This window comes from Phyllobates terribilis, unplaced genomic scaffold, assembly GCF_046119375.1.
Source record: "Phyllobates terribilis strain yellow unplaced genomic scaffold, ASM4611937v1 Scaffold_7__3_contigs__length_470593459, whole genome shotgun sequence".
In the NCBI taxonomy this organism is placed as follows: Eukaryota; Metazoa; Chordata; class Amphibia; order Anura; family Dendrobatidae; genus Phyllobates; species Phyllobates terribilis.
In genome coordinates, this window is record NW_027362767.1 from 144,042,076 (window position 1) to 144,064,991 (window position 22,916).

Consider the following 22,916-nt stretch of genomic DNA (forward strand, 5'->3'; position numbering starts at 1 on the left):
AGACACCACAGGTGGCGTCACGAACATCCCTATCCCATACAACTTCCCCCCTTCTTTTAAGAGTAACCCCAGGGTACGGGCCCGGGAGCTGGCCACCGCGACATCCCCCAAGATCAGGCAACAACAAGGCCCAGGCGCCGAGTCGTCCCCATCCCCTGGGGGCGTCACGAGTCCACCACTGGGCGTATGCCAGCGACAAACCCCCTCACTCGCAAATGTTTGACCTACTGCATCTCGTTCAGAAGTGGTTGCAGCCAGAGTCCTCCACTTCAGTGAATATGAATAGCGGTACCAGAGCGCCAATAATGTATATAAGGATCAATTGTTTGCTGCTTGTCACACCTGATGAAGGTGGCTGTGTCCACCGAAACGCGTTGTGTGTGTATTAATAAATCAGTCCTTTTAATATTTTTGCCCTGTTATTGGCGCTCTGGTACCGCTATTCATATTCACTGATTGTCCTTTTCCCCCTGTTGGGGTGCGGTAGAGCTGCCTTTAATCTATTGTTTTTTCACCTGTGGGAGCAATTTAATTAAAATTACTACCCTGGTTTTCCAAGCTGCGCTGCCTTAACCCCTCCGGAACGCTGCCGGGGGTGTTGGTGAAGCTGGGCGTCTATCTCGGCATTACATGCTACTAACCTGACCACGTGATATACCACCAAGAGATCAGGATCTGTGAACGCCGCTGGAAATAGATGACAGCCACCAACTGAGCGGAGCTTGTGGAGCTTTACACTGGGGTTGTGCAGAGGTGCACAACTTCATAAGGTTAGTAGCCATCCCCACACCCCTCTACAAATTGCAATACTGAGTCACCCATTGCGCCTTGTTCTCTCCTCTCTTTACATATAGAGTCCTCCACTTCGGCCCAGATGGTTGAGCGGGTGATGTTGTATAGATTCGTGCACTCCCTTCCCAAGTCGGCACAGACTTGGGTTGCCCAGGGTGATCCCCAGAACGTAGATGACTTCATCGGCCTGGTAGAGAGGTATCAGGTGGTTGATAAATCCCTCGGGAAACCGGATATAGTCACTTCTCCATACTGGGATACCCAAAAAGGGGGCCGGTTCACCATAGAAGGGGTCTAGAGCCACCACTGGGGGGTGTCTCACTCCCACTGAAGGTGCCACAAGGACTGTTGTCAAAGATATAGTCTGTTGGCGGTGTCACAACCCTGGACACGTAGCCGCCCAGTGTCATATGTCCCCTGAGCCCATGGACTGCAGCCTAGGAAGAAGGGGTTCCTATTATGCTTATCCAGCCTGCAGTGTGGACTGTCGACCCAACGAGGGGCCGCAGGAATGTGCCGTATCCATTAATGGAGTAAAGGTGCTTGGACTGTTGGACTCTGGGAGTCTGGTGACTTTAATCAGAGCTACCCTTCTCCACCAATTGATCCCTTCCAAAACTGTGGGCGTTCGGTGCATCCATGGTGACGCCAAGGACTATCCCGTGGCCACAGTGACAGTGGGAACAGACTGTGGCGCCCAGTCCCACGAGGTCAGGGTGGTTAAGGACCTGATACATCCCGTCATACTGTGCCGTGATTTTTCTTTATTTTGGGACTTGTGGGGGAAGGGAACCGGACTAAAGAGCATGGGGAATAGCCAGGTCCCTGGAGAAGAACCCCCAACGAAGTCTCAAGTGGATGAGTTCCCACTGTGCGTCCTTGCCGACGATGAGGGCGAGACTGTGACCGAGGAGGCCGCCCTCCCTGAGTTAGATGTGTCTGGAGATAACTTTGGGACTGCTCAAGTTCGGGACCTGACCTTAAAGGGGGCGTTTGACCAGGTTACTGTATGTAATGGGGTTGCCCAAGAGCCGGGGGCCGATACCAGGTTCCCCCACTTTGCAGTTCAGGGGGAGTTGCTGTATCGGGTGGCTAAACTAAGGGGCGGTGAGACAGTGGAGCAGCTGTTAGTGCCAGGACCATACTGACAGAGGGAACTGGATATGGCACACTCACATATTCTGGGGGGACACTTACAGGTGGAAAAAACTCAGGAGAGAATAGGGAGGTTTTATTGGCCAGGATGTTACCGGGAGATCTTAAACTATTGTAGGTCCTGCCACTTCCGCAACCCCTTAGTTCCACTACCTGTGATAGAAGTTCCCTTTGAGAGGATTGCCATGGACCTCGTGGACCCCTTAGTTAAATCGGCCCGGGGCCACCAATATATCTTGGTCATCATGGACTATGCGACCCGGTACCCCGAAGCGGTACCCTTAAGGAACTCGTCCAGTAGGAGCATAGCTCAGGAACTTGTCCACATCTTTGCCAGGACCGGCCTGCCGAAGGAAATCCTGACGGACCAATGAACCCCATTCATGAGCAAGGTGATGAAGGAGCTGTGTAAAGTGGTTCGAATTACCCAGTTGCGAACCTCCATTTACTATCCGCAGACCGATGGATTGGTAGAGCTCTTTAATAAGACTCTGAAAGCAATGCTGAAAAAGGTCGTCGAGAAGGATGGTGGAGACTGGGACTACCTGCTTCCGTTTCTACTGTTTTCCGTCAGGGAAGTTCCCCAAGCCTCCACTGGCTTCTCTCCATTTGAGCTTTTATATGGCTGGCATCCAAGGGGTCTCCTAGATATCACCAAGGAAACCTAGGAGGACGAGGTCACCCCCCACCGGAGCATCATCGAACATGTCGCCCAGTTACAGGAGAGAATGGCGAAAGTGATGCCCATCGTGAAGGAACATCTCCGGGCGCAGGAAGCCCAGGCGAGGGTGTATAACCCTCGCCTGGACAGTTCCAGCCTGGTGATTGCATTCTGGTTCTCATTCTAAATGTCAAAAGTAAATTCCTGGCCAAGTGGCAAGGCCCGTATGAGGTGGTGGAGAAACTCAGTGAAGTTAGCTACCGAGTCCACCAGCCTGGCCGAAGAAAGCCACACCAAGTATACCATGTGAACTTGCTCAAGCTGTGGCGCAACCGGGAACCGGTGGAAACTCCTTGCCTGGGAGCCGCTCCCGAAGGCAAGGTGGAAAAGGTCACTATAGCAGATACTCTATCACTGGCCCAGAAGCAACAATGTCGAGAACTACTACAGCAAAATCGGGAGTTGTTCTCAGAGATGCCGGGGAATACTCAGGTGGTAGAGCATGACAGAGCCACATGTAAGAGTGAATCTGAAACCGTACCAGATTTCGGAAGCACGCCGGAAGGTGATCTCCGACGAGGTAAACAGGATGCTAGACCTTGGGGTGATAGAGGAGTCAAAGAGTGGGTGGTCGAGCCCAATCGTCCTCGTGCCAAAACCCAAAGGAAAGTGGAGTTTTTGTAATGACTACCACCGGCTGAATGAAGTGTCCAAGTGTGACACGTACCCCATGCCCCGCATCGACGAACTCATTGAGAGGCTTGGATCGGCAAGGTACATCACCACTCTTGACCTGACGAAGGGCTACTGGCAGATCCCCATGTCCCAGACAGCCAAGGAGCAGATGGCTTTCTCAACACCTGATGCTTTCAATATACTCGGATGCCGTTCGAACTACAGGGGGCCACAGCCACCTTCCAGAGGGCTATGGATAGGATCCTAGCCCCATATAATAAGTATGCCGCAGCCTATCTTGACGACATTGTAGTCTTTAGCCCAGACTGGGCTAGTCATCTAACTAAGCTACAGGCTGTTCTGGATGCTCTAAGGAAGGCGGGATATACTATAAATCCAAAAAAATGTGCCGTCGGAAAAGAGGAGGCCAAGTACTTGGGCTATGTCGTCGGAAGAGGCGAAATAAAGCCACAAGTAAATAAAGTGGAGGCAATTCAGACCTGGCCAAAATCGCTCTCCAAGAAGCAATTGAGAGCGTTCCTGGGAATGGTGGGATATTACTGGCGGTTTATCCCAAATTTTGCCATGATGGCCGCGCCACTGACGGATCTCCTAAAAGGCACCAGATCAACCATGGTGAAGTGGACGGAGGAGACAGAGACCCCGTTTCAAATGTTGAAGTCAGCACTGTGTAAACAGCCGGTCCTGGTCGCACCAGACTTCAAGAAAGAGTTTGTGGTCCAGACAGATGCTTCAGAGGTTGGTCTAGGAGCCGTACTCTCTCAAGAGATAAATGGGGAAGAGCATCCGTTTCTCCATCTGAGCCGGAAGCTTTCGTCCTGTGAGAAAAACTACGCAATAGTAGAAAAAGAGTATTTAGCCATAAAGTGGGCCGTAGATACACTGAGATACTACCTACTAGGCCGGAAGTTTAAGTTGGTGTCAGTCCATGCCCTGTTGAGATGGTTGAGGGAAAAGAGGGGTAAAAATGCCAGGGTAACTAGATGGTTCCTAGTTCTTCAGGACTTCAACTTTCACATAGCGCATAGGCCCGGGAGGTTACACGGGAACGCTGATGCACTTTCTAGAATTCCCTGTCTGGTATCGGAAGGTGTCCAAACCCCTGGCTTTGGGCAGAGGGGGGGGGATATGTGACAGAGTCACTGGTATGATTTATGAGAGGAGGTATGTGTCACACAGATTGCTACCCTGTGTGAGCTGAAACCAATAACTTTCTGCCAGCATGTTATATGCTGGTGGGTTAACTCACTTAAAGGGCTTGGTTTTAGGGGAATGACATTGAGATAGGAGGGATGTCATTCCCCATATCTCCACCTCAGGGTGTGGCTGAGCAATGTTTAAATGTTCAGTCCTGTTTTTTTTCTCTGTGTTGTGTTTGGAGAGGCAAGGTCTCCAGACTGGACAGCCATAGCTCAGGAGGGAGCTGAAGGCTGGACATAACCTGTGTAGGTGAACCGCACACACATATATGGACTGTGCTACAGTTTATCTTCTGTTTTGTTGTTTTGCCAAGTAAGGCTGCGTTTATTTTGCTGGAGTGCAGAGCTTTAGGCCGCTAATAAAGCCTGCAAAGAAAACCTGGGTATATATAACATGGACATCCCCTTTAAGTTCATTCATTATGAACACCAAAGGAAAACCTATTTTTGTGGACTCAATGGTGAAGATTACAGAGGATAAAATACACATGGCTTCACGATGGAGGTCCGCTAGGTGGTGCCACGTACATCTTGGCAGATTGTGAAGCCATCAGTAGAGTAAGCCTCAAAAACCAACATTAACCCGTTTTCTGACTTGGGCCACGGCCCCACTATCAGTATTTGGTCAATATTCGGTCAGTATTTTTTTCTCAGGAATGGGAGCCAAATCCAGGAGTGGGTGATAAATGCAGAATTGGTGACTTGTTTCTATTATACCTTTTCTCTGATTGTTCCTCACCTGGTTTTGTCTCCCGCTCCTAAGAAAAAAAATACTGACCGAATACTGAGCAAATACTGATAGTGGGGCCGTGGCCTAAAGAACAATCACGGACTGAGGAGTTGTTTGAGAAGGGGTGAGGACATGGAAAATAAAAAAGGACGGCACCCAGCAGTCAGGAACATCCCAGATGCCCATTCATAAAAGTTGGTATTATTTTCCAAAACAACGTTTCGGGTCAAACTAGTCTCTTCCTCTGACGTTACTTTTTTGTTCGTCTTATTACAGCTTTTAAGACTAACCCAGAAACCTCTAGAGCCTCGGGAGGGCTTCACATTGTAGGATGTGGGTCAGAAAAGGGGCAATGTGGGCGGGTTGGGCATGTCTTGTGGTCAAAAGGTCTTCTCAAACCTCAATTCAGATCTAATTAGTGTTGAGTTGCCATTCTTTTCGAGTTCTTTGGTTTCATAGACTTTCTGTTAGTTGTTGGCTTTTGTCTAGGGTCATGAAGACAGACTCCGGGGACCTTTTTTTTTTCACAACAAGCCATGGGCATGGGGTCTCGGAGCACACAAAGCTTAACTCTGAGGAGGCTAAATTAGGGGGCAGGAAATCGAGAACATCCTCCATATGTCGTATGTAGAGGTCCTCCAGCCTTCGCTGCAAGGATTAGGCCCACTGCGGGAATGTCATCATCTCCATGGCCTCCGCCTGGTGAGGGGTCGCTGTATGTACATGTCAGTATGAACAGAAGTGAGGGGGGCACAAGTGATAATCCTTGCAATCACCCAGCCTGCCATCCTATGATTAAAAAAGCCCCCTCTAATCCAAGAAATTAAAAAATGATGGAAACTGTTCATGGACAGACCCGGCCCCTTTTCTTTCTGTAGCTGGTATACAGCATATACATCAGGGTTATACATTGTCCCATAATGTTCCCCAGAGCATATTGTGCTGCTCCTGTGTCAGTCTTTACTGCGGTTCTGGCATTTTATTCATGAATTTTGAAGCTCAGCATGCACAGAATACAACATATTGTCAGTCCTGCATTCGAAGCTCTTATTAATTGTAAACCTGGCACAGGGCATACTTCCGGGATAATGGGAGTAGCACTATTTACTGCTGGCACCGGTAGTTGTCACGTCTCTGCCAGTCTAAACAGCACAGCGTTGTGTTGGCAACAATCCCTCCATCTCTATATGAGGCATTGCTGTTGCCAGACATAGCTATTCCATATAAAGAAAAAAGTAAAAAGATCCCCCTTATGCATCCGCTTTGACTTTGCAGATACAGGACCTAAATAATATGTATTATACTATTAATACCGCCATATACAGCACATGTTAAACAACCGTAAGGTTACAAAATAATATGCCTTATACAAGTAAGAGCCCACATAATATTGCCATATACAACACACACAGTTGAAACCAGAAGTTTCCATACACTGTATAAAAAGACACATCTGCAGGTTTTTCTCAATATCTGACATGAAATCAGAATAAACCTTTCCCGTTTTAGGTCAGTTAGGATTACCATCATTTTTAATATTTGCCAAATGCCAGAATAATGAGAGAGAGAGAGAATGTTTTAAGGCATTTTTATTACTTACTGCAAAGTCAAAAGTTTACATATACTAAGATTACTATGCCTTTAAACAATTCTGGACTGCCCATATGACGATGTGATGTGTTTGGAAGCTTTTTTGGCAACATCTGAGTTAATTAGAGACACACATGTGGATGTATTTTAATGCGCACCTGAAATACATTGCTTCTTAGTGTAGCTTCATGGGAAAGTCTAAAGAAATCAGCCAATATATCAGGAAGAGAATTGTGGACTGGCACAAGTCTGGCTCATCCTTGGGTACAATTTCAAGATATCTGAAGGTGCTTCGTTCATCTGTATAAACAACTATACACAAGTACAATCAAGATGGGAATGTCCAGCCATCATACCGCTCAGGAAGGAGACAGGTTCTGTGTCCCAGAGATGAACATGCTTTGGTCTGACATGTGCATATCAATCCAAGGACAAAAGCAAAAGACCTTGTGAAGATGATGGCGGAAGCCGGTAAGATTGTGTCAATATCCACAGTGAAACGAGTACGGTATCAACATGGGCTAAAAGGCCACTCTGCCAGGAAGAAACCATTACTCCAAAAGAAACAGAAAAAAGCCAGATTAATGTTTGCAAATGCACACAGGAACAAAGACCTTAATTTTTGGAGACATGTCCTGTGGTCTGATGAAACTAAAATTGAACTTTTTGGGCATAATGACCATTGTTACGTTTGGAGGAAAAAGGTAGAAGCTTGGAAGCCTAAGAACACCATCCCAACTGTGAAACACGGGGGTGGCTGAATCATGTTGTGGGGTTGTTTTGCTGCAGTAGGGACTGGTACACGTCACAAAATAGATGGCATCATGAGAAAAGAAGATTATGTGGCAATACTGAAGCAACATCTCAAGACATCAGCCAGGAAGTTAAAGCTTAGGCGGAAATGGGTCTTCCAAATGGACAATGACCTGAAGCATACTGCCAAAATGGTAACAAAGTGGCTTTAGGATAACAAAGTCAATGTTTTTTAGTGGCCATCACAAAGCCCTGATCTCAATCCTATTGAAAATTTATGGGCAAAGCTGAAGAGGCTGCGAGCAAGGCGACCTACAAACCTGGATCAGTTACACCAGTTTTGTCAGGAGGAATCGGCCCAAATTCCCACCAACTATTGTGAGAAGCTTGTGGAAGGATATCCCAAACCATTGACCCAAGTCATTCAGTTTAAGGGCAATGGTACCAAATACTAATGAAATGTATGGAAACTTTTAACTTTGAAGTAAGTAATAAAAATGGCTTAAAACATTCTCTCTCTCTCATTATTCTGGCATTTGGCAAATATTAAAAATTCTGGTAATCCTAACTGACCTAAAACGGGAAAGGTTTATTCTGACTTCATGTCAGATATTGAGAAAAACATTCATGTGTGTCTTTATATAGTGTATGGAAACTTCTGGTTTCAACTGTATAAAACAACCATAAAGTAAAAATAATATTCATTATACAAGTAAGAGCCCACATAATACTGCCATATACCGCTCATATAAAACTACTCTATAGTGCCCAAGTATGCATAGTACAGGTGACCGCCCACATGCAATATGTAGGCCATGTAAAGTCACCGTATAGTGCCCAAGTAGCATGCATTATACAACAGCCCAAATAATACTGCCATATACAGCCCATACAAAAACAATGTATAGTGCCCAAGCGGTATGCTTAAAAACAGCTAGAGGCGCATATAAAACTGCCATATACATCCTATATAAATCACTTTAATGTGTCCAAGTAATATCCATTACACAAGTAAGAGCGCCTGTATTACTGGTATATAAAACCACCATATAGTGCTCAAATAATATGCATTATACAACTAACAGCACACAAATATTGCCATATACAGTCCATATAAAACCACTGTCTCGTGCTCAAGTAATACTACCATAGAATTGTAACATTATGTGGGAAATAAATCTCCAAACATCACCATACAATGCTAAAACAAAAGCGGGGTGATGCCAGACTGCTCCTCGAGTCCATGTCCACAATGGCCACCCAGTAAATGGGGTTCAAAGCAACTACACCGAAACATATGCAACTATTTATGGGGCTGTAACAGACGTACAGTTCACAGTAAGATGGATCCAAGTCCCATTCTTGAAGTCCTCATCTGCGTGATGACGATCCAAAAACAGCACCCGGCACTCATACCAACCCTGGTCATCAGAACGGAGGGAGTCAATGAGTAGAGAAGCGCCTTCCTCTATGCGCGTGCGTCCTGTGAAGAGATGGGAAAATAGAGTGAACAAGGCAGAAGGACGTAACTCCACCAGCAGAATAGTGAGCGCAGCTCTGGAGTATCATACAGGATGTAACTCCGGATCAGTAATGTAATGTATGTACACAGTGACTGCACCAGCAGAATAGTGAGTGCAGCTCTGGAGTATAATACAGGATGTAACTCAGGATCAGTCATGTAATGTATGTACACAGTGACTGCACCAGCAGAATAGTGAGTGCAGCTCTGGGGTATAATACAGGATGTAACTCAGGATCAGTAATGTAATGTATGTACACAGTGACTGCACCAGCAGAATAGTGAGTGCAGCTCTGGAGTATAATACAGGAGGTAACTCAGGATCAGTCATGTAATGTATGTACACAGTGACTGCACCAGCAGAATAGTGAGTGCAGCTCTGCAGTATAATACAGGATGTAACTCAGGATCAGTAGTGTAATGTATGTACACAGTGACTGCACCAGCAGAATAGTGAGTGCAGCTCTGCAGTATAATACAGGATGTAACTCAGGATCAGTAATGTAATGTATGTACACAGTGATAGCACCAGCAGAATAGTGAGTGCAGCTCTGGAGGATAATACAGGATGTAACTATGGATCAGTCATGTAATGTATGTACACAGTGACTGCACCAGCAGAATAGTGAGTGCAGCTCTGCAGTATAATACAGGATGTAACTCAGGATCAGCACAGGATCAGTAATGTAATGTATGTACACAGCGACTGCACCAACAGAATAGTGAGTGCAGCTCTGGGGTATAATACAGGAGGTAACTCAGGATCAGTAATGTAATATATGTACACAGTGACTGCACCAGCAGAATAGTGAGTGCAGCTCTGGAGTATAATACAGGATGTAACTCAAGATCTGTAATGTATGTACACAGTGACTGCACCAGCAGAATAGTGAGTGCAGCTCTGGAGTATAATACAGGATGTAACTCAGGATCAGTACAGGATCAGTAATGTAATGTATGTACACAGTGACTGCACCAGCAGAATAGTGAGTGCAGCTCTGGGATATAATACAGGATGTAACTCAGGATCAGTAATGTAATGTATGTACACAGTGACTGCACCAGCAGAATAGTGAGTGCAGCTCTGGAGTATAATACAGGATGTAACTCAGGATCAGTACAGGATCAGTAATGTAATGTATGTACACAGTGACTGCACCAGCAGAATAGTGAGTGCAGCTCTGGGATATAATACAGGATGTAACTCAGGATCAGTCATGTAATGTATGTACACAGTGACTGCACCAGCAGAATAGTGAGCGCAGCTCTGGAGTATAATACAGGATGTAACTCAGGATCAGTAATGTAATGTATGTACACAGTGACTGCACCAGCAGAATAGTGAGTGCAGCTCTGGAGTATAATACAGGATGTAACTCAGGATCAGTCATGTAATGTATGTACACAGTGACTGCACCAGCAGAATAGTGAGCGCAGCTCTGGAGTATAATACAGGATGTAACTCAGGATCAGTAATGTAATGTATGTACACAGTGACTGCACCAGCAGAATAGTGAGTGCAGCTCTAGAGTATAATACAGGATGTAACTCAGGATCAGTAATGTAATGTATGTAGACAGTGACTGCACCAGCAGAATAGTGAGTGCAGCTGTGGAGTATAATACAGGATGTAACTCAGGATCAGTAATGTAATGTATGTAGACAGTGACTGCACCAGCAGAATAGTGAGTGCAGCTCTGGAGTATAATACAGGATGTAACTCAGGATCAGTACAGGATCAGTAATGTAATGTATGTACACAGTGACTGCACCAGCAGAATAGTGAGTGCAGCTCTGGGGTATAATACAGGATGTAACTCAGGATCAGTAATGTAATGTATGTACACAGTGACTGCACCAGCAGAATAGTGAGTGCAGCTCTGGAGTATAATACAGGATGTAACTCAGGATCAGTAATGTAATGTATGTACACAGTGACTGCACCAGCAGAATAGTGAGTGCAGCTCTAGAGTATAATACAGGATGTAACTCAGGATCAGTAATGTAATGTATGTACACAGTGACTGCACCAGCAGAATAGTGAGTGCAGCTCTGGGGTATAATACAGGATGTAACTAAGGATCAGTACAGGATCAGTAATGTAATGTATGTACACAGTGACTGCACCAGCAGAATAGTGAGTGCAGCTCTGGAGTATAATACAGGATGTAACTCAGGATCAGCACAGGATCAGTAATGTAATGTATGTGCACAGTGACTGCACCAGCAGAATAGTGAGTGCAGCTCTGGAGTATAATACAGGATGTAACTCAGGATCAGTAATGTAATGTATGTACACAGTGACTGCACCAGCAGAATAGTGAGTACAGCTCTGGAGTGTAATACAGGATGTAACTCAGGATCAGCACAGGATCAGTAATGTAATGTATGTACACAGCGACTCCACCAGCAGAATAGTGAGTGCAGCTCTGGGGTATAATACAGGATGTAACTCAGGATCAGTAATGTAATGTATGTACACAGTGACTGTACCAGCAGAATAGTGAGTGCAGCTCTGGAGTATAATTCAGGATGTAACTCCGGATCAGTACAGGATCAGTAATGTAATGTATGTACACAGTGACTGCACCAGCAGAATAGTGAGTGCAGCTCTGGAGTATAATACATGATGTAACTCAGGATCAGTAATGTAATGTATGTACATAGTGACTGCACCAGCAGAATAGTGAGTGCAGCTCTGGAGTATAATACATGATGTAACTCAGGATCAGTACAGGATCAGTAATGTAATATATGTACACAGTGACTGCACCAGCAGAATAGTGAGTGCAGCTCTGTAGTATAATACAGGGTGTAACTCAGGATCAGTACAGGATCAGTAATGTAATGTATGTACACAGCGACTCCACCAGCAGAATAGTGAGTGCAGCTCTGGGGTATAATACAGGATGTAACTCAGGATCAGTAATGTAATGTATGTACACAGCGACTGCACCAGCAGAATAGTGAGTGCAGCTCTGGAGTATAATACAGGATGTGAATATCTTTTCGCGGGGCACACAGTCCAAGCTTGTTTGCTGTCCACAATGTGTTACACCTTTTTATAGCGAGTAGAAATGTGAGGAATAAAGGGTTGTATTGAGGCTTAGCTCTGACTCTACACCTCATTGTACTGTTCCTGTCACGGTGGTGCTATATGATTTTAAAGGGACGATACATCACACAAAGCAGAACTCCATACCGGCCCAGCTGTGTTACTGCACACTCACTCCTGCCATTGTGATTGAAGACAGACACTGCACACACTGTAATGTAAGGACTGCAATGTCTCACTGTCACAACATTGTAAATAACCTTATAATGAGATTAAGGGTCAGGGATTCTGGGGCAACTCAAACTACAAAATGACAGGAGGGACTGGTATATAGGTACTGCTGTCTCTTGGCTGTGTAGATGGGACACTGTACAGGGTAGGCCGAGCTGACACAGGAATGCTACGATGGCCATCACTTCTGATAAAAGTGCCTTTTAAGGACAGAGCAAGACACACATTTTGGGTTCTGTACTTTTAAAAAAAGAAGTTCCCAGATCTCTCCTGTGATTGCGACTTCCATTTACTATAAACAAAACAGAAAAAAAGATTGGATCAGAGGGTCTTGATGGAAATGCTGCCTAATGGGGGTCACTATGACAAGGAGAGGTCAAAAGGTCAATTGCATTAAGTGTTCTATAATGTGGTGTTATAAGCAAGTAGATCAATCAAACAGAACAGAGAAAAACAAGAAAAGAAGGACATCTAGTCCAAATCACTTGAGAAGCTAGTGCAAATATATGTACTTACCAACATAAAAAACAACTACAACACTGCTCCTATGTACAAGGCTATAACTACTATAATACTGCCCCCTATGTACAAGAATATAACTACTACAACACTGCTCCTATGTACAAGGCTATAACTACTATAATACTGCTCCTATGTACAAGAATATAATTACTATAATACTGCTCCTATGTACAAGGCTATAACTACTATAATACTGCCCCCTATGTACAAGAATATAACTACTATAATACTGCCCCTATATACAAGAATATAACTACTATAATACTGCTCCTATGTACAAGGCTATAACTACTATAATACTGCCCCCTATGTACAAGAATATAACTACTATAATACTGCCCCTATATACAAGAATATAACTACTATAATACTGCTCCTATGTACAAGGCTATAACTACTATAATACTGCCCCCTATGTACAAGAATATAACTACTATAATACTGCTCCTATGTACAAGGCTATAACTACTATAATACTGCCCCCTATGTACAAGAATATAACTACTATAATACTGCCCCTATATACAAGAATATAACTACTATAATACTGCTCCTATGTACAAGGCTATAACTACTATAATACTGCCCCCTATGTACAAGAATATAACTACTATAATACTGCCCCCTATGTACAAGAATATAACTACTATAATACTGCCCCCTATGTACAAGAATATAACTACTATAATACTGCTCCTATGTACAAGAATATAACTACTATAATACTGCCCCCTATGTACAAGAATATAACTACTATAATACTGCTCCCATGTACAAGAATATAACTACTATAATACTGCCCCCTATGTACAAGAATATAACTACTATAATACTGCCCCTATGTACAAGAATACAACTACTATAATACTGCTCCCTATGTACAAATATATAACTACAATAATACTGCTCCCTATGTACAAGAATATAACTACTATAATACTGCCCCTATGTACAAGAATATAACTACTATAATACTGCTCCCTATGTACAAGAATATAACTACTATAATACTGCCCCCTATGTGCAAGAATATAACTACTATAATACTGCCCCTATGTACAAGAATATAACTACTATAATACTGCCCCTATGTACAAGAATATAACTACTATAATACTGCTCCTATGTACAAGAATATAACTACTATAATACTGCCCCCTATGTACAAGAATATAACTACTATAATACTGCCCCCTATGTACAAGAATATAACTACTATAATACTGCTCCCTATGTACAAGAATATAACTACTATAATACTGCCCCCTATGTGCAAGAATATAACTACTATAATACTGCCCCCTATGTACAAGAATATAACTACTATAATACTGCTCCTATGTACAAGAATATAACTACTATAATACTGCCCCCTATGTACAAGAATATAACTACTATAATACTGCCCCCTATGTACAAGAATATAACTACTATAATACTGCCCCCTATGTACAAGAATATAACTACTATAATACTGCTCCTATGTACAAGAATAGAAGTCCAGTGGTATTGCCCCTTCTCAGGTGTGTCAGGGATGGGATTTTATATGGGTGATGCTCTTCTTCTCAGGATTCTGGGTGGACACAGCAGCGGAGGATGAGATGGGAGATAAGACTTGAGGAGAAGATTCAATCTCCTTAATTGCCTGCTGCTATTATCAGTCGCCTGATCCGATCAGAAGGACATTAGTAAAATTTGAATTGGCTAAAACCACAGCCCCTGGTTGTAGTGGATAAGCTTGGGATAGTCATTGTGACACCGCAGCTTACCCACAACAGGTCTTAGCCCTCTGTAGAAGGTGGGAGTCTGAGGCACAGGCCCCACCTATGCTTAACCCCTTCACCATCAGCAGCTGATAACAAGCCCTTCCATTCCAGAAAGCCAATCTGTATCTTAAGGTCTGTGGGATAACATTAGAAGATGGTGTAAAGCAGAGGTCTATCTAGTAATATACTGATACCTTACACATATACTGGCAATGTATTCAGTGGTGCCTTGTGTAAAAAGTGCACACAGGTCACCTTTGCAGCAGAGCTTACAATCTAATACCCCTGCATCGGGTAACAAAGGGAGAGGGTTAAACATCCCGTGTAAATCTTGGAGAGCATGTGGCGGAGGTCAGCCGGGGTCGGGAGGAAATCCAGTCTAATCGCCTGAAGACCATTCTTTACAGTAAACACACGGGGGGCTCCGTCATGAGCGCCTATGAGACATAACCTTATCTCCAGACAGCAGTGATGTCACATCACCACCAATGTGTACTCAGGCCTCCCTATAGGCTTGACCCATGTGTCTAAACCACTGTCCTGACACCCCGTCAGGTGCCAAGAGACCGTCCTCTAGGACGGATTTTTTGAGAGGTCAAAAGGAACACTCCTAATTGTGCCGCGAAAACATCCATCTTGTCCTCACACCCTAAGAACTGTTTGGGCTGAGAGGCTGAAACAGAGATCTCCTGCCCTACACTAGGTTATCCTTCTGTAAAGTGCGGCCGGCTAACCACACACAATCCAATGGGGAGCAAAGCAGATCAGTCCTGGACTAATGCCTCGGACTCTCTTCTTAAAGGTGACCACTTTAGAATATCTAGCCCTTTAAATCCTATTAAGCCGAGACCCCCGTCCTGATGGCTGTTTACATATGATGGGCATAAGAGGCAGTGAGTGTGATTGGCTGTGGAGCGGCCAGGGTGTACTGCGGTGGGTATATATAGCCCTCATGTTTGCAGCCTCCGCTTCGTCATTAACTTCCATTCATGAATTTTTCTTTTTTTCTTTCTTTCAATGACATTATTGTTGTCTTAGTAACCGGCCGCAGACTGCATAGCAACTGACAGCATCGCTCTGAGAAGAGGATTTTGGGTAAAGATGGGAGAGGCCATGACAACGCTCTCCTTGAATTTATGAGCCGAAAAGGGAAATGTAATGGTCAATGGTGGGGAAAAAAAAGATGCCGAACCCCGGGATTCCGAGGGTGATACATTTCTTCCATTCAGTAGTCTGTGAAATCTAATGATTGTATACACTTAGTTGTCACCCAGCTTTCCATGCTGTATTCTAATATGGAAAATTGTGAAAAGATTCATGAAATGTGGTGTAAAAAAAGAAAAAAAAAAGGATGTGCACCCCCTTCCGCTCAGCCATTCACATCATTGCACCTTATACAAGTGAGAACAGGGAGAAAGAAGAATGGAGATAAGAGAGAGGAGGAAGGGGGTGGTGAGTTAGACACTAGGGGTGGAGGGGAGGGGGTGAGGGATTTGGGGCCAAAGAGTGGGGGGGAGGGAGGGTCGGATCAAAGTTAAATATGCATTTTTCAAACTTTCAAAAGACGCATCCAGGAAAAGCCTCAGCGTCGGCCATTAACGCTCTCGTTCCCAGGGTCATGGGGTGCGGATGAGGGATGAGGGACCCAGACAAAAGCTGGGGAGGAAGCGACTGCACGATTATTCTCACTAATCAGATTCCGGATCAGGAGCGTAATACAGACAATGACAATTATAATCCATTCCTATTCACAGGACAATGAACTGCGGGAGTTTACAATCCACAGAAAAAAAAAAAAGAGAATACAGTCGTTGTTGTCATCTCAAGACAGTATCACACCTGATAAGGTTAGATACACAGCTCAACGGACAGGATCCCACATGACGGGATTAGATACACCACTCGATATTGTGTGAGGAGACGTTTTTCATTTTGTACATATATTTTTCTGACATTTCTTATAGAGAAAATAATTGTAAAAACCTTTTAAAATAAAAATGTTCATGCCGGGAGCATGCTGCTTTTCAGGGGGAGAAAAAAAAATGGCACAAAACGCCATGTGTGGACCTTTGAACACATTTCCTATAGACTTTACCTTAAAATGAACATGATTATGAGGGTGTTTGGTCAGCCCCCCGCTGCTCATGTCGCTCCGCACACCTTGGCCTTCATATAGTCTCCACACATGAAGTGTGCAGCACGTGGAGGACTCAGGAGGGACACCGTGTCCTCCACAGATTTTATTGCCCTGGCTTCTGCCACAGTCACATCTCAGCCATTTTACAGCCAGAAAACAAAGAAAAGCAATTTATTAGGAAAGACGAATGATTGCGCAATTACAAGCGGAAGAAAGGTACTCTCAGGGCAGCACCAAAGTGCCTGCCATATCACAGTAATGAGAGGCTAGGATACATGGCTCAGCAGACAGTATCCCACCTGACATGCTTAGATACAGCAGCTCAGATATCATTCTGTGAGGCGTGCACCCTCCTGGTGTCTCCCCTCTTCCTGGTCACATGTAATAGTGCACGGCCTCCGTCTTCCTACACACAATGCCAGGTCGTGTTAAAATCTCCCATTCGAAACTTTGAAAAATGCAAAAAAGAAAAAAAAAAAAAACAACCACCAAGAGCAGCACCGTACCTCAGCCTGCCCACCCATCCCTCCTCCATCACCGCCCTGAGACCCTCCCTCCGTCCACCTGGTAACCATGGCAAAGGAAATTCAAATCTAAGCACTTGGACAATGGCAGTCCGCGTCCCCTGTCGCCCCTCCGTCCGTGCCCCTCCATCCGTGCCCCTCCGCTCCCGTCCTTCCCTGGGACTGAAAATAAACAAGCAGTTACCAGGGAAGCAGAAACCACGCAGCAATACCCAAACCTCTGCCTTTGCCTGTCATTACCCATTCCCATCACTCGGTGATGGCCGGTACTAGTCACCTGGCCCTTTCATGCACCATACCATGGCCGCCCTCTACTGAGGCTCCCATCTCCGAGAAGGAGACAATTAATAAGTAACAGAGGATCCCATCTTACGCCAAAGAACAAACCTGCATGCCACACTCTGCTCCTGGCAACCAAACAACAGCTGAGCTGCGTTACAATGTCACAGCCCTTCATGGATGAGTAGGGTAGGGATTGCTGGGATTTGTCGTCCACATGCACTGTTGAACTCTAGCTCGAAGGGGGAAAATTGAGCTCCGACAAAGAACGCAGAGTGCGTTCGAAATCCGTAGCTTTTTACAATCGTGACATGGGATCTTTTTAACCTAGTTTTCCAGTAAAGTTTTTGCCTTTCAAGAAGTTGGATTTCTCTTCGATTGAATCATTTAGGTCCCATGGAATCCTCGGTTTAATACGCCTAGAGCCTTGGTGAGCTGGTTTCATTTCTTTTTCACTTACACGGAGTATTTAGAGAGTATGTCCAAATGGTTTGGATAGGAAGCAGATACCTTCAACCCGTGACTATTTATCCACTTTGGATACTCGGGCGACATTATGCCTTAGATACTAGGCCTCCTGATCATTGAATCTGGTGTATCCATCACAGAAGCCCCCTATATGTAATATATGGCCTCGTACCTGCTGTTAGGGAACAGATATCACCCTTGGAGAGGGTCATCATCATCTTGTAAGAATTAAAACACGGCACAAAGTGGGTTAACGGATTAGAATGGGGAAAAATAATTGCATTATACCCAATATAAATCCTACAATTTTTAACTTTTTTGAGAGGCCACACAGAAAAAAAAATACCCCAAAATAAATTTCCAGGCAATAAATTTTGGCAGGAGTTCTCCTTTAAGTTGTAAGTATCCTATAGTGGACGAGGACCTTAGAACAGATGATATTACCGCTCTTTGATCCTAATACAGGTAGTGTAGCTGTGAAGAACTATTAAGAGTGGCTCTCTGACTACATATTTTGACTGGAGTTAACAATTTAAGTCGGGAAGAAAAGTGGTGACTAACAAACCTCTGCCTTAATAGCAGAGTGGCTCATTAGTGATGGCGGTCACAAGCTGTGCGGCCGATTTCCATTTGGGTAACTTTTCTGTTAGTGACTGACGAGACAAACTTTTCTCCATTGGACTTTGTGTGTTTTTAAGGTTGGAATCTTAGAGGGTTTAACATGTGCCTACCCCCCTAGACATAACATTTCCAGATCTAGATATACTTCCAAATAACTACTATTTCATAAAAGGTTTAGGTAGCCAAAGTAGTGAGAATTCATCAATCTTCAGACCATGCAAGGACCCAAGTAGTTTTTGGGTAGCATTCTCGGCCACTCATTAATGTTACTAAGAGACTCTAAAATTGCTGTTGGTCACATTGCTTCGAAAGTTGGGACTATGAAAAAATTAAGGAAAAAGTTTAGAAAATTTTTTCTTCACACTTTTATTATTATTATTACTACTATTTTTGCTGTGTAACCTCGAAGTTGTGTGAGCTGCCAGGAAGTTAACATTCACATTTTGTCCCATAGTCCACTGGTTGTAAACACACCCGCTCTTCTCCTCCAATATACGTCTGACATTTAAACCTAATCCCAACAACACAGAAACATTCAGAGTAAAAATATTCCTGTGAATGTTCCACACCCCAGTGCCTGAGGCCACAAACTTGTTCTGAAGTGACCGTTGGGACCCCTCCCCTATTGAGAAGATAAAGGTTCTTTTGTCCTGGCCGGAGACAATGCTTGCCTTCCCAAGAGAATAGGATCTTCTCTCATCTCTGGTGACACAACCTGGGATCATCTCATGACAAGAAATGCAGGTTCGGAGAATGGAGACAATGTTTGCTGTCCTCTTAATTATGCTCATTAACGTATATTAATCCTGTGGTTGATTTTTTTTTTCCCTATGTTCACAATGGATTCATTATACAAATTAACGTAAACCAGAAAATAAGACCCTGTTGAATCTGAAGACGTAGAACGAAAAATGCCCGTTCTTGGGTGAACTTGTCAATTTCAGTGGCATTCACCAAAAGGAGGAAACGCTAGACTGGGCAAATTGTTTTTTTACCTATCCATGAAGATAAATAGCACCAGAAGTCTCTGGCACCAGCTCAACCCTCTGGTTCTAATGAACACAACTATTTGGTCAAGTAGTCTACATGTTAGTTAAAGTCAAGAAATGTATAAACTAAAAATTGGAGAACTTCAGAGTCAGACTTCTTCAAATGGACACCCTAAAAAACCTAACCTAATGGGGACAACAGCTTCCAATGGATTTCCCATTGGCAAAAAGAGATCACACAGTTTCCACTATTCCTTTGTCCACTGTCCTCTCTTCCCCAATATACTAGAACAGAAGTCTTGGAAATACAAATTGGTATTTCAGGGGTGTTTTGGTGGGTGACACCACGCTCATTAGTTCATGGTCTAAATACAACACCATGCCGTAATCTATACGTAGTGATTTGTAGAAGGAACAAGACGAAGACCAGCAACCTGATGGCTTGATACTATCAAGATAACGGTGGAGAAGACCCTGGTGGACCTATGTAGGCTTGCACAAGATCAATCTTCCTACAGATCGTTCATCCATCGTCACCATGGCTCAAGATTAAGCCGAAGGCTGTTAAATAATAATGGTGGTGCAGTTGTAGTCAACTTAAGTGCTACTTTACTGACATGTTGGTAGGTCAGAGACTTTATTTGTCTTGACTTTGACCAACTTAAGAGAATGCCTCATAGAGACATATTTCTTTGAAAAGACACTTAGTAATCCCAAACTAATGGAGTCGATACCCAACTCTTAAGCTCTTTGTCATGAGCTGAAAGGGATCGTCTGACTCCGCTTTCATTATTCCTTTGTCCGATATCCTATTCTCCCCAATTTGCTGAGACTAGATTCTTAGGAAAACAAATTGGTAGTTCAGGGGTCACATGGTGAGTGATATCACACTCTTTGGCTCATGGTTTGGGTACACCACCACCATACGTTGGCGCAGTTGTACTCCACTTCATTGCCACTTGCTTGATAAGTAACAGTCTTCCCATAAGTGATGGAAGACCAAATATTGTTCCAAATCTCAATGTGGGGGAGGGTGGATGTCAATTTAGTTTGCATGACCTGCATGTGTCTGGGATTATCGCCTCAAGTCTCTGTCTCGGGCGTAACCCTAATCTACATGAGAGCATTAATTCATAAAATGTGTTCCCCCCTCCTCCAACTGTCAAGTAGAAGCCCCCCTTCCCCTCCATATGCAATAAGGCGTGAATAACCCAGTCTGACACCTGAGGCAAAGTAACCCCTCATCTGCCAAGAACCCATGAAATTTTTTAAGCCCTATCCCCCAACAAAACAAAGAAGATAGAGACAGCAGTCCAGTCCCAAGAGCTGACAATTGAGGTAATGAAATACATAACAAGCCTACGCACAGTACATCAAGTAAAATAACTAAGTCAGATTATAACTAGTAATGCATGCCGGTCTGTTATCGGGCACCAGTGACCCATATCACACCCGCCTACTTTTTTCTTTATATAGTCGCTCGTGCGTTCACATCCTCATTCCCTTATGAGTCCGCTCCACCTGCGCTGGCGGACTGAGATGTTTATATTACAGCAGGTAAGGTACAGGAAGCCTGTGTCTGGCCATGTAACTCTATCCCCAGGCTCGGATGACAGATACTGATCTTCATAATCAGTCAACATGTCCACACAACTGTTACTATGAGCATGAGGCTGCAAGCTGGCGTATATACCGACACGCTGTATTCAGCATACGCGTCCTGGCACGCACCAGAAACTGTGCACGTAGCACCCGCACCGCAGACGGCACGCTTATCCCGACACGCATGTGCAGATACTACACCTGTCCATGTGTGTCGCATACGCATCCCGGCACGCACCTGAAACTGTGCACGTATGCACCCACACCGCAGACGGCACGCTTATCCCGACACGCATGTGCAGACACTACACCTGTCCATGTGTGTTGCACGCGCATCCCGGCACGGACCTAAAACTATGCACGTATGCACTCGCACCGCAGACGGCACGCTTATCCCGACACGCATGTGCAGACACTACACCTGTCCATGTGTGTCTCGATTGAAGTGAATACGGACAGTTACATAATTGAGGAAGTCATTAATTGCTTAAACTACGTCAGGAGAACTTTTTACATCTTGGAAACTTACCAAGATACTGAGGGTCCACACGAGGGGAGAAGAGACCAAATTTAATAAAAATGGGGAGGATGAAGCCAAAGCGCACCCACTCGATGACATAGAGAGGAGGGCGGCCAGCTTCATGGAGGAGGCTGCACGGCAGCACCGCACTCTCTCCTACGCGGCCAACCACAGCCTGAGCGTCCGATCGGATGGTACCTGAGGGAAGAAGACAACGGTGTGAGGACAACCCTGTATATCAGGAGACAGGACAAATATGTAGAGAGATCAGTGGTGTAATAATCTGCAGGAGGTATCATTGTGGAGCGAGCAGGGCCTGTGCATTTCTCTGAAGCCTGAGTGACCAGGTGACTAGATGACAAAACTGATAACAGTGGTCGTTACATGTTATCTACCACCAATACCATAAGATGTGTTTCTCTTTCATCATCCCCGCTTACCTTCAATGCAATAGAATGACAGGCTGAGGAAGAATATCCAGGAAGCCCAATGCATAGCACACACTTGCCAGCCACACACAGGCAGACGGCCACAGTAAATTCAGCTGTCCTTTCATGCAGCATCAGGAGACCCAATGCAGTGACCTCCAGCGTGCCTGAACACTCCACAGCACAGAGGTACGGACAATACTCCGCTCCAGGAAAAGGTCACTCAGTCCCAGGCCGGAGTCCAAGCCCTCGATGCTGGAGTCACCCTAAGGCGTCAGCTGAATCTCCAGTCATTAGGTAAAATCCAGTGTGTGGAGCTGTAGCTTGTCTTATAAAGGAGACCCTCGTCTTCTTCCCTAGTGGGGTATACGTCCCGGGCTGCAGAGCTTCGCCTTACAGACCTGCAACAGAGAAGTTCAAGAGTAATGAGCACCAGTGTTCCTCAGCAGCTTAGTCAGTATTTGCTCAGTCCACACCTATCTACATAGTGTCCACTAAACTCTGAACAGGGGGCAAGGCAAACAGCAAATTCCTGAGCAGGACCAAAGATCACCCTAACCAGATGACATCACCATGAACTTGACCTGGTGAACCAAGTGTAGGACCTATCACTTTCAGACGTCCATACTTCTTATGTCGGTAACCACTGTCTGACTATACTCCCTTTTATAGAAGA

At 44.6% G+C, this 22,916-nt stretch overlaps 1 protein-coding gene across 6 annotated transcripts in view; it reads right to left on the bottom strand.

Moving 5' to 3' along the window:
• The window catches only part of IGSF9 (immunoglobulin superfamily member 9), a 143,505-nt gene that overhangs the window by 110,599 nt on the left and 9,990 nt on the right, over positions 1–22,916 (bottom strand). For 5 of the 6 annotated variants that reach the window (XM_073639367.1, XM_073639363.1, XM_073639364.1 and 2 more), the window contains exons 2-4: positions 22,253–22,641; positions 21,822–22,010; positions 8,907–9,059 (exon numbers count right to left, since the gene is read on the bottom strand). In XM_073639367.1, coding sequence (XP_073495468.1) covers positions 8,907–9,059; positions 21,822–22,010; positions 22,253–22,307 — 397 coding nt within the window. In that variant the 5' untranslated portion in view covers positions 22,308–22,641. The remainder of the gene's footprint in view (positions 1–8,906; positions 9,060–21,821; positions 22,011–22,252; positions 22,642–22,916) is intronic. The other variant, XM_073639366.1, reaches the window with a different exon arrangement.